General features: G+C 50.5%; 1 protein-coding gene across 1 annotated transcript; it reads right to left on the minus strand.

Annotated features, from left to right (window-relative positions):
- Positions 1-1,684: 1,684 nt before the first annotated feature.
- Positions 1,685-6,574, minus strand: NKX1-2 (NK1 homeobox 2). The gene is made up of 2 exons (XM_003816296.4): positions 6,226-6,574; positions 1,685-4,643 (listed from the first exon to the last, which is right to left on the minus strand). Exons 1-2 carry the CDS (start codon positions 6,437-6,439, stop codon positions 3,925-3,927), a joined length of 933 nt encoding a protein of 310 aa, XP_003816344.2. The 5' UTR covers positions 6,440-6,574; the 3' UTR covers positions 1,685-3,924.
- Between the last annotated feature and the right edge of the window lie 5,997 nt (positions 6,575-12,571).

Consider the following 12,571-nt stretch of genomic DNA (forward strand, 5'->3'; position numbering starts at 1 on the left):
AAATAAAAGTTAAAAGAAAAAAAATAACATACCTATGACAGTACTTTCCTGATTTTTCTTGCATTCCCTGTTGGTGAGATCCACATGACTCAGTGGTTCATCTTGCGACCCTCATAGCACCTGACACAGCAATACTAGCCACTCAGTAAATACGTCAACTGCATCTGCAAAACACATATTACATGTATGCAGAAAAATGTATATTGAGAAAATATAAAAGCAGCTAATTTTCATAAAAGGTTTCAAGCAGAAAAGGGAGGAGACAGATTAATTTAAAATGTACCTTTTCGTCTCTCCAGGGGCTACAGGTAAAGGATGGTAATTGTTTGCACCACACTTAGATTCCCTTCCAAAAGTATAATCAGGCCCGGCGCGGCACGGTGGCTCATGCCTGTAATCCCAACACTTTGGAAGCCCTGGTGGATCACTTGAGGTCGGGAGTTCAAGACCAGCCTGGCCAACATGGTGAACCCCCGTCTCTACTAAAAATACAAAAATTAGCCAGGCATGGTGGCGCACGCCTGTAGTCCCAGCTACTCAGGAGGCTGAGGCAGAAGAATTGTTTGAACCTAGGAGGTGGAGGTTGCAGTGAACTGAGATCATGCCACTGCACTCCAGCCTGGGTGACAGAGTGAGACTGTGTCCTTCAATAACAAAAACCACAGATCTGTCCAAAGAAAGGAGAATGCTTTAAGAGTGAGAATCTTGGCTTATGCCTGTAATCCCAGTACTTGGGAGGCTGAGGCTACTGGATTGCTTGAGCTCAGGGGTTTGAAACCAGCCTGGGCAACATAGCGAGATCTCATATCTACAAAAAAAAAGAAATTAAAAAATTTAAAAATTAGCCAGGTGTGGTGGCAGGACCTTGTAGTGCCAGCTACTTTGGAGGCTGAAGTGGGAGAATTGCTTGAGGTTAAGCCCAGCCTAGGCAACCAGACCCTGTCTCTACAAAAAAAAAAAAAAAAAATTAGCCAAACATGGCAGCACGTGCCTGTGGTCCCAGCTACTCAGAAGGCTGAGGTGGGAGGCTCATTTGAGCCTGGGAGGTTGAGGCTTCAGTGAGCCTTGATTGTGCCACTGTACTCCAGCCTGAGTGACAGAGCAAGACCCTGTCTCAAAGAAAAAAAGTTATTACTATAAAGATAAGCATACTAAATTAATTTCTGCCCATAAATTGGACTGTGGTTCTCTCAATATAAAAAACGCTCTCTAGTCACTCCTATAAATACAGCTCCTCGGCTATGTGGTTTCAAACAGGGATCTAAAATGGTAATATTTAACATCAGAAATCTATGACCAGCAGATGGCCAAAGTCTGAAAAGTTACCTACCAGGCTGTTTTGGGGTATTAAGAACTTGTAAGGTTAAGGCTAAGAGTTAATGTCCTAGAAATCTAATAGGTTGGTGTTGATATAATTAGCAGCCACTAATTCAGATTCTGTGAAGATGCTTTGCTTCTGCAAGAAAATGGCCTGAAATGTGTGTCTGTATATACTGCGTGCAAATGTAGCCACTCTGGGTATATCTAGCTTGGGTCTGAAATGGCTGAAGAAAGGAGTGTTAGTGTAGAAATATTCCCTATTTAGGGATTATTGGGAGGAGAGATACATATATACTTTATAATTACCTTCTGATAATTATAAACTTATTATTTTAAAGCATTGCTAATAGAGAACAAGGAATAATGAGACAAGAAATAAAAATAAATTTACTACAAAAAGAATTTATTAGACAAACACACCAATAGATTGAGTCTAAGGATTTGGTTGGAAAGCCACCGGGCCTTTTAAAGCAGCAGAAGTCCAAAGTCACACGCTTCAAGCATTACTCTGCAATGATCTGTGGAAACCAGAAGGGTCAGGAATTACAGCACCGTGCTGGGCCACGAACAGATCAGCCTCCCACCTCTCTCCCTATTCCCTCTCTTCTACTGAAGTCCATGATTCTGGTACCTGAGAAGACTGGAATGAAATGTTTCCCACTTATTACAGAATTCAGCTTCTTTGTTACAGAGGAATTGTCACATTTGAATTGTCTGTTTAATATGGGATATTGCTTTTGAGAAACCAACAAATAGTTATTAAAGGAGTGTTTACCAAAGTATAAGGTGAATATTATCTAGTAGAGTAACTGCATTTTTAATCTCATCTGGCACCAACTGTCTTTTAGAAAGTTACAATGTGTTGTTTGGGGGACATTCTTCTTTAGAAGGAAAAGAGTCTAATTAGTGGATATTAAGTAATTAAATAATACATACTATCAAATGTTATGAGAGTCACATGAACCATGAAGTCTTCACTTAATTTAGGAGAAATGGGGAATATTTTCTATCATTCCTAATAACAGAACTAGATATTTCAAGATCATAGTCATGGAATGTAATCCATAATACCAAACAGTGTGCTTTACTTTGAAGCCATTGACCATTAAATTTGATTGTTAGTAGCACAGGCTACCAAAAAATAGCAAGGAATATGGTATCCACACAGATCTCGGCTGGCCTCAAGTAATCAAAAGTGAGAATGAAACATACATGACACAACTGAGGACCTCTGGGTTTCTGAGACGTGGGCTACAAGATTATATTAGGTAGAAAACTAAAGGAAATGTATTCCAAGCAAAAGTGGCAAGGGAATTTCACAGAACTAATTTTTTAAGGGAGGTAATAAAAGCAGCAGTTAAAATGCATGTCCATGTATCAGATTCCTGGAGGTGAATCCATTAGGAATATGACGGCTCTTCACACCCAAGTATTGCTTTCATGGGCCCTTACAATCTCTGCTTGTTCACCACCATAGAGAGTCTGTTTGTAACAAGAATTGTTTTCAAGTCAGAATCCTAGACGAAGATCTAAAAATGTTGAGTTTGTGCTTTTAAAAAACAGTCCAGTCCAACTGTCCACATGTAGTGTGTGCTGATGGAGCTAGCTCTTCCCCAACCTGGCTCACTATTGGGAGCCCAGGAATCCCTGGGACAGGCAGATAAGCCAGGACTGAAGTTTTAAAGTATCAACTACTGCAAATCAAAGTAGGCAGCCTCATGCATAGACTTCATGATATTAGTTGAGCCATCGCTGCCTTCATTATCATTTTTATGCCTTTGGGGTCACTGTGTGGTTTGGTCCAGGCTGTTCTCAAAACCTGCAGTGCAAAAGACCTGTGTCTACTTTAGCAGGTGAGTCTAGCTGCAAATCAGTCACCTTTCCTACCACAAACTTCTGGCCTACTCCAAAAACCAAGGTACCCCCTCTCTCAGGAATAGCCTGGGGAGGTTATTTGGAACAAGTATTGCGTTCCAGTGCGAATCTTAAGTAAAGATCTAGAAATGTGGAGTTTTATGCATTTTAAAAATAGTCCGTTTCAGAGCGGCCGTCTGTGCTCCAGGACCAAGCTCTCCCCAGCCTCGTTCAGGATTTGGAAGAACTCTCTGGGTTTGGGCTGAACCATCGAGCACGAGGAGGGGAAGCTGTCAGTTGTGAACAGAGACTGTTTCTCACCCTCTGATGAGCCAGCACCTTTAAAGGTTCCATCCTAGCCGCCAGCAGCTGGCAGCCAGGGCGTCTCTGCTCCCTGTATTTCCCTCCTGGCATCTTGGTTAGCCCCGCGCCGAACACCCAGACCCTCAAAAACTAGCCCCTGAACTGAATTAAACCTGACCCAAAGTGAACAGCAAGGTCCAGAAACGGCAAGGCTTGAGGTCAGCCTCCGTCCCCGGACACTTTGAAGGACGGCAGATCCCTGACCCCTTGGTGGCCCGCGAGGATCGCGGGTGCGCGCGGCGGGCAGGGGTGCGGCGTCTCCGGCCGCTGGAAGGGAAGGGGCGCGCTGACACCCGCGCACCTGCACCCCCGGTGGAGGAGCCGAGGGCACACGACGATGCCAATCCCTCGTGAATCCCGCGAAAGAGGGGCCAGGGGGCTTCGGATTCATAGACGCGGGGCGTAGAAGGGGGTCAAGTAGGAAGGCCCAAGGAACGGCGCGAAAGGGCTCCCGGGGGCGGCAGCCGTCAGCGGGAAGGAGGCGGCGGACGGGAAGAGGACGTTGGCCGCGGAGTAGGAGGGGAAAGTCTGGAAGTGCAGAGCGCCGGTGCCGGGAGGGCCAGGACTGCCCCCCGAGCCGCCGCCGCCGCCGCCCCCCGCCGCCCCTGGCTGGGGCGCGCCACCCCCCACCTGCGCCGCGCCGTCGGCACCCGGGTTCTGCTTCTTCCACTTGGTCCTGCGATTCTGGAACCAGATTTTGACCTGCGTCTCGGTGAGGCTGAGAGACAGCGCGAGGTTCAGGCGCTCGCACACTGACAGGTAGCGCGTGGCCCGGAACTTGTTCTCCAAGGCCACCAGCTGCTCGTAGGTGAAGGCGGTGCGCGCGCGCCGCGGCTTGGCGCAGTTGGGCTCCACGCGCCGGCGCCTGGGACGCGGGGAGCCGGGGGATCCCGGGGGGGACCCCACAGGGCCGTCCCCGCCGTCCTCGCAGGGCTCCCCAGACGCCAATGCCCCGGCCGGGGCGTCAGGTGAGCGCGCTGGGCCCGGCAGCAAGCGCGCAGCCCGCTCCCGCAGCCGCGGCCTCCTCGGATCCTCCGCATCCTCCTCCTCTTCCGCCTCGGAACCCTCCAGTGGGGACGCCTGGCCGGCTCCTGGGCCCGCAGCATCTAGGGGAGAAGGGGTCGGTGAACAGAAGCCTCTCCACGTCCCCAAACCTCCTCCTCGTCCTCCCTAGAGCAAGCAGCTGTCCCCCCAACCCAACTCTGGGTGCTGCTCCTGTCCCCACATCGCGCTCCCCTTAGGCCGGACTACACATCCTCGCCAGCGGGTTTAGGGGAATGGTGTCCTCTTGCCCTTTACAAATCTGCCATCAAGTAGGCTTCCAAGAAATGTACGCTAAATGAATGAATGACACCCCGCATTAAGAAAAAATAGTGACATTATTGGGTAACCATACTGGGGGGTAGGATCATTGTATTAAGACATCTAGATGTCAAACGCTTTTAGGGCTGTGCCTTCCCCAGACCCTAGAAGCCTATTTTGATCTAGGACTCCCAGCAATTAAAAAAGAAGTTATTAAGCTCTCTGCCCCACCCCACCCCCGCCCCCGCTTTAAAGTGAAATTCCCTTTCCCATCTTCTCTCTCCCGCCGTGTTAATAGAGTTTCAGATTTGTGCGGGGCCGGATCGATAGATGTCATCTATTAAAGGTAAGTTTTAATCGAACAATATTAGGATCAGACAGGGAAAGGGGGTTTGAAGTCGGTACCTGCAAGCTGCGGGCAGGAGATATGCAGGCGCCAGTAATAGAATATCGATCACGAGGGTGGGGGAAGGGAGCGCGGCCCCTCGGAGAGAAGATCCGAACAATTACCAGGCCGCCTGCCCGGGCCCAAGTGCGGCCGCCAGAGGCGCCCCGGGCCCCAGGCAATCACCGCCAAACTTGGGGAGGAGAGCAGGGGGCTGCGCGGCATCCAGCCTCCCCGGATGACCTGAGCCTCTGACCCTCCAGGGAGCCGCCTTTCCCTGTCTGATCCCAGCAGGACTCCTGCTGTCTTCCGTCCTTCCTTCCAGCCACAAACTTTCCTAACCCCTTCATCAGGTGTCCGCCAGCGTTGGGAGTAATTCAGAAAGGGTTTCGAGGAGAAAGTACCAAAAGCTTCCCAACACTCCATCGGAGCCCCGCCCCCAGCCCAGTCCCAGTTAACAGTTGAGTCTGGGGAGCTTGAGCGCCTGGGGCAGCCCAGCCCCGCAGGCGTCTCCGGGTGGCACCTGACCTCGCTACTCACGAAGACCCCCGGCGCAAGCCTTAGCGTCAGCTCCCCCATCCATAAAATGGAGGTGATGTTAATGATGCTGTCCATCTCTCAGGTTCCGAAGTTTTCATCACCTTTATCCCAGCCCTTAGCCCAGGTCCTAGCACGTGGCAAGCGCATTAAATGCCCGATAAATGAGTAAGCCTTGCAAGACAGGCGCCAGGTAAGTTTCCACCGCGAGCATCAGAACTGTGGTGCGGGTGAGCTTGGCGGGTGAGCAGGGATGCGGCAAATCCCTGCCCTGTAATGCGGGGAGCCTCCTCTCTGCCTCTATCCAAGTCCGAGGCGGGGGCTACACTTCGCACCCGGTCCCGTGCGCCTTCTCTCTGAGGAAGACGCTGTTAAGGGTCACTCACCGGGCCCGGCTGTTCCCCCATACACTCCGCATTGTTGGGGCTGAGGCCTCCTGGGGCCGGGGCCGCCTTGCATCTTACCAGGGGTCTCCAGCTGTCGGACAGGGTCCCTGGAGCTGGCATCTTTCCCCGCTTCGACCTCCGCCAAACTTTTCCTGGCTTCCCGGGGAGCCGGGCGCACGGCAGGGAGCGCTGCGCGGGTGAATTTCTGTGGGTCCAGGATGTCCAGGACAGAGAAAGAAATCTTGTGGTGGGAGGGAGCCGCCTTGGCCCCGCCGTCCTGCCATGCCAGCATGCCCGTCGCCCACGGGCCGGCGGTCGGCGGCGCGGGGTTGGGGATGGCGCCGCTCGGGCTTGCCTTCGGCTGTGGCTTGGCGGTAGCTTTCCAGCCAGGAGCCGGGTCCGCGCTGCCAAGTGAAGCTGGGGAGGGGGGCGGGGAGGCGGGGCGGGGAGAGCGCCGCGGGGGGCTGCGCGCCGATTGGCACCGGCGCAGCCCGGGCCAGCCTCGGGACTATCAGGCGCTGTGCCGCGGCCGCTTGCCTGGGCTCGGGGAAGCCTCCGCGCGCCCGGTGCGCGCGCCCGCGGGGACAGTGCTGTCGGCTCCGCGCGCCTCCGCCCAACCCTCTGGGACTCTCCGAGGGCGCGAGGGAGGCTTCCATCCCGGGGATCCCTCACCCCGACACACACACCTCTGTGACTTGAGTTTGTGCCCTTTCTCCGGCGCACCCGCCTTAGACTTGGGGATGCAACTGAGGCCAGGACTGCTTACTCCCAGGCAATGCTCAGCGCATCTCCTTCCTCGCCAGTGAATTACTGTAATAGCTTCAGACCCGGTTACCTCGGAGGTAAAATCCCTCACGTTCTCACAGTTTAGCGTTCACAAAGCCCTGAGGCTTGCACGACTCTTTTGATTATTTGAGCATCCCTGTGAGATGGGCGTCACGTGGCACAGACCACTGTCCCCGTTTTAAAGATGAGGAAATCGAGGTTCAAAGGTAAGAAAAGATTTGCCCAGGGTCACTGTGAGTTGGTGACAGAGTCTGGGTTTGGACCTCGGTCTTCTACTGGACCAGTCAGTGCTTTTTTAGTACATCCTGCTGTCTCAGAAACGGAGGGAGAAAATCCCGGACTCTCAGTCTTTTGCTTCCACTCCAAAGCCAAGCCAGAGGCCAGCAAGAGGTTTGGAGAGGTGGTGAGCCCCCACCGGGATGCCAGCCGCTTTGGAAACCTTGGTGGCTTCAGGCACAGAGCCAAGTGAGATGGCTGGGGGTGTCTGCCCTGGTTTGCTATGACCCGGAGCACAGCCCTCAATGGACAAACGTCAGGCCTTCTCCAGAGTCACAAATTCGATCATTTGCAAAAGAAATTGGATCTGAGAATTAGGTTGCATCTCTGACCCCCATTCCCTCTCAGCCCCAGAAGCAGAAGATTCAGAAATGCTTGTCTGGTTTGAATTTAAGGTCCGAGAAGAGAGACAGTTGAAATGGCCCTCATCTGCCCCACCAAGTCCCCTGGGAAAGTGATCACCAGTGGTCGGAGAAGCTTCCACTGGCCACACCAATCCTGAATTTCTTCTTTTGTCTCTTGGAAAGCACACAGCAGTCTGTGAGCGCTAAGCATTTGTTTCAGGCAAATTCTGAGGCTTCTCCTAGTGTTTGGCCCAGAACCACCTCTGACTCTGCTGTTCCTTTCTTCTCTGCCCCATAGGGTTTCCAAACAATGACTTGGCAATTAATATTGTCTGAGCAGGTAAGGAGTAGGAAGAGGAGGAGAAACCTTCTCATTAAAGTGCTGGGGGCTGCTAATCCCATCTGTTATTGAAGAGGCATCCTTAGAAGCCAGCTCCTTGTAGCTTTTCTCATTCAAACCTTGCTGCCCCTCCCAGAGGTGGTCACTGTATTCCCTGCGGACTTTAAAGCTTGCGGAAATCAAGCCAGCTCCAGTCCTAAAGTGAAGACGGATTGTGCTTTTAAAGCTCAGGAAAGGAAGTGTCCTTCCCAAGTCCACTGGACCACCTCCCATCGAAGGGAATGTGAAAATCCCAAAGAAAAGATGGCCCTGAAACTAAAAAGTGGCGCCCGACAACCTGGACTGCAAATCACAGAGCCTTCCTGAAATACAGATAGGGTACTTTGTTTTCTGTTTTGATAACGCTTTCTCACCCAGTTCTCGATTTTTTTTTTCTAATCTTCCTTTTTGTTTCTCCCCCTTCACCCTTTTGATCCTAGCCGCCCCTTCTACATTTTCCCACCATGTTTACTTTTTTTTTTTTTTTTTTTTGAGACAGAGTCTCTCTGTCACCCAGGCTGGAGTGCAGTGGCGCGATCTTGGCTCACTGTGCAACCTCTGCCTCCTGGGTTCAAGCAATTCTCCTGCCTCAGCCTCCCAAGTAGCTGGGATTACAGGTGCGCGCCACTGTGCCCGGCTAATTTTTGTATTATTAGTAAAGACAGGTTTTCACCATGTTGGCCAGGCTGGTCTCAAACTCATGATCTCAAGTGATCCGCCCACCTCGGGTTCTCAAAGTGCTGAGATTACAGGCATGAGCCATCGTGCCTGGCCCATGTTTATATTTTTAAATGCTGAGGTTCTTCAGGATAGCTAGGAATAGGTTTCCTTAAGTTAGCCCCAGATGGAAGTATGTGGCCTCCCACTGTCCCTCTTATTCATTCTCCTATGAGAAACCTTGAGACTCTTTATTTTCACAGGATGGTGGGCATTCCAGGGGCCACCCTATACCCCAAACCAGAGGGACAAGGGAGGCCCAGACAGCCAAGAGTAACCCAAACCCGGATCATTTCCACTGTACTCCATAGATTACCTCAAAAAATTTTGTTTAAATGATATGAATCATCTTTCCCTTGAGGTTCACAGATGTTAAATATAGGGAAGGAGCCGAAAAAGGAAGAAGCAACAAATTGGAGAGAAAGTCAAGAATGGCAGAGGCCACATTCCTTAAACCTGTGAATCCTTGCAAACTCCTTCTCTTAGTGGTTTTCTGTTTTGCTTGCCCCTTATTTTTCAGATTTTTTTTTTTTTGAGATAGGGTCTCGCTCTGTTGCCCAGGATGGAGTACAGTGGCGCCATCTCAGCTCACTGCAGGCTTCAACTCCCAGATTTAAGCAATTCTCATGCCTCAGCCTCCTGAGTAGCTGGCGAGTAGCTGGGATTACAGGCACGTGCCACCATGCCATGCTAATGTTTTCTTTTGTTTTGTTTTGTTTCAGACAGAGTCCTGCTCTGTCTCTCAGGTTGGAGTGCAATGGCATGATCTCGGCTCACTGCAACCTCCGCCTTCTGGGGTTAAGCGATTCTCCTGCCTCAGCCTCCCCAGTAGCTGAGATTATAGGCACGCACCATCACACCTGGCTAATTTTTGTATTTTTAGTAGAGACAGAGTTTCACCATGTTGGCCAGGCTGGTCTTGAACTCCTGACCGCATGTGATCCACCAGCCTTGGCCTCCCAAAGTGCTGGGATTACAGGTGTGAGCCACCACGCATGGCTTAAATTTTTTTTTTTTTTTTTTGGATACAGAGTGTCACTCTGTCACCCAGGCTGGAGTGCAGTGGTGTGATCTCAGCTTACTGCAACCTCTGCCTCCTGGGTTCAAGCGATTCTCCTGCCTCAGCCTCCCGAGTAGTTGAGACTACAGGCATACACTCCTGCGCCCAGCTAATTTTTATATTTTTAGTAGAGACAGGGTTTCACCATGTTAGCCAGGCTGGTCTCGAACTACTGACCTTGTGATCCGCTTGCCTCGGCCTCCCAAAGTGCTGGGATTACAGGCGTGAGCTACCGCGCCTGGCCTAATTTTTTGTGTTTTTAACAGAGACAGGGTTTCACCATGTTGACCAAGCTAGTCTCGAACTCCTAGCCTCAAGTGATCTGCCCGCCTTGGCCTCCCAAAGTGCTGGGATTACAGGCATGAGCCATTGTGCCCGGCCAGATATTTCTGGTCTGTGTGTTCATTGTAGCACAAGGTAATGTGAATGCTCATGCTTAGTACTTGGCTGCAGGCAATAGATGGCATACAAGAAACTTCGCTGGGTCTCCCATCAACACTGAAGGGATAGAAATGCCCTCTCTTACTCATCCAACTTAAAGAGAAACCTGCTAACCAAAGAACAGGATATTTTCTTCAACGTGGGGGATAGTGGAGGAGGAGGTCCTAGGTAATTTTTTTTTCTGGCCACCTGTTTTGTAAAAGACCAGGAGGCAGTGAGCATCCTTTTCAGTACAACTTGGCCATGTGTTTGGCTCACTAACATCCTCACATGTGTATTTATACCCACGCTATTCCTATATAACATATCCAGATCCAGCAAGCCACCTTCCCTCTGTGCATAGAGTTGATTTTTTTTTTTTTTCAGCCTGGGCATTAAAATTCCGCCTGAGTGCTATCTTTAAATTGCTTTGATGCTAGGTGGGTTCCAACCCTGACCTGTCCTGATGGCAAGTGATGCCTGTAACAAGCTCGGGATCAATATTCATAGCGGGTGTCCTGGGCTGATAACACTATCCAAGACAATGTTCACTATCAGTGCAGACAGCTGAGATATTGCACCATTAGGGATGTTGTGTTAAATAACCTGATCCATTTCTGGGGCTATTTAATGAATTTCACAGTTTAGATAGTATCTTTAAGGAGAAGGCAAAGGCTATTCCGGAGGCACTGATGCAAATCAATGGTGCCAAGCTTCCTAAGGTATTCCACAAACAAAGGTGCCTATAATTCCAGCACAGCCTTGAAGAGCCGCTGAGTGCCATGAATAGTGTTAACAATGGAAAGAATTTGCAGTTTATGCAGAGGGAGTGGGGGGGGAGGGGGCAATATTATGAGCCGTGTTAAAGCATTTTAGATAAAATCTTATGTTCCTAAAGTAAAATGCAACTGAAATTCTCCAGGTAAAGCCCTGCGTTTTGAGCCAGCCCCCAGGGTAGGATATATATGCCAAAGAGACAGCTTCATAAGACACAGCTTGATGACAAAGAGGGACACCTCAACTGCCAGACAGCCTGTGGGTAACCCCTTTTCCCAGTACCTCAGCCACCTTCCCCAAGATGTGCTTCTTCTACTCAAATTGGTCTGTAATATGGGAGAGGGTAAGCACTAGATTGTAGAAGGAAGCCACAGATAGCAGAATCCATCGTTTGTTTACCAGACTCTATCTCCCTTGGTGCTGGAGAGGTCATTTACAATTAAAGGCTAGCATTTACCATTTCCCACCAGAGCTTTGAACTCTGGCTGCCAAGCACAGCAAGTATTCCCCCCACCAAAACAAACAAACAAACAAACAAACAAACAAAACACCTCATAGACTAACTTGTGAAAGCTGAGTTGAAAATATAGCCTTCCCACCTGACCCCAAACCAAAGTTAAAAAAAATCAACTCCCTCATCTTAGGGCATGCTCCCTGCCACTGGTGGGTGCTTGAGCTTAATGGGCAAGGAAAATGGAGACGGGTGGCCGCTGAGGGCCACATGCTCACAGAAGTTATGGAGATGCAGAGACTCAGCAGGGACATGGAGAGTCAAAAACAAGTGTGCAGGCTGGGCGTGGTGGCTCACATCTGTAATCCCAGCACTTTGGGAGGCCGAGGTGGGCAGAACACCTAAAGTCAGCAGTTCAAGACCACCCTGGTCAACATGGCGAAAACCTGTCTCTACCAAAAATACAAAAATTACCCAGGTGTGGTGGCAGGCGCCTGTAATCCCAGGTAATGGGAAGGCTGAGGCAGGAGAATCACTTGAACCTGGGAGGCAGAGGTTGCAGTGAGCCGAGATCACACCATTGCACTCCAGCCTGGGCAACAAGAATGAAACTCCGTCTCAAAAACAAACAAACAAACAAACAACAACAACAACAAAAACAAGTGCAGAGCAGAGCGGAGAAGCCACGAGAGACAGGCAGACAGGTGGGTTCCAGCTGCTGCCACCGTTGCTGACTTCTTCCTGATGCTGGTTGTTCCATTCCGGGTTCCCTGGGAGCCTCACTGCATCCCTACAATACTATTTCTTCTTGAGGGCTTCCCTGATTTACCCCACGCAGACTGGAGCACTCCTTCCCACATTGTTTCTGGGGCACGCTGCCATCATAGCCCTTGACGGACATCTCTTGGTTTTGCCTGATCTGAGGATCCACTCCCCCTTTTCTGGTGTCTGTAGCTGATTTTGATGAGATGCCCCTGGGCCCCCACCCTTGTATGTGGTAGTGATGGGACTGCCAATCAGGCCCCCCAACCTTCTTCTGGCCAGGAGGTAAGAGTGAGCCCCTGCAGTAGAGTCCTACTGGCCTCTCTCCCGGGAGTATCTGAAGCAGAGTGACACCGCTTCATTGTGGCAGTGGTGCCCAAAACTAAATAATCTGTTATTTCCCACTCTTGACGCTGATGGTTCCAGTACTTGCCCAGGTCTGGTTGTTCAGC

This window comes from Pan paniscus, chromosome 8, assembly GCF_029289425.2.
Source record: "Pan paniscus chromosome 8, NHGRI_mPanPan1-v2.0_pri, whole genome shotgun sequence".
Classification (NCBI taxonomy): Eukaryota; Metazoa; Chordata; class Mammalia; order Primates; family Hominidae; genus Pan; species Pan paniscus.

Excerpts from the sequence above, each read along its gene's own strand:
- NKX1-2 (XM_003816296.4), bottom strand. The coding sequence starts at position 6,439 with ATGCTGGCATGGCAGGACGGCGGGGCCAAGGCGGCTCCCTCCCACCAC. Across the intron at positions 4,644-6,225 it reads CCGACAGCTGGAGACCCCTG|ATGCTGCGGGCCCAGGAGCC; the intron begins GTAAGATGCAAG and ends CTTCTCCCCTAG.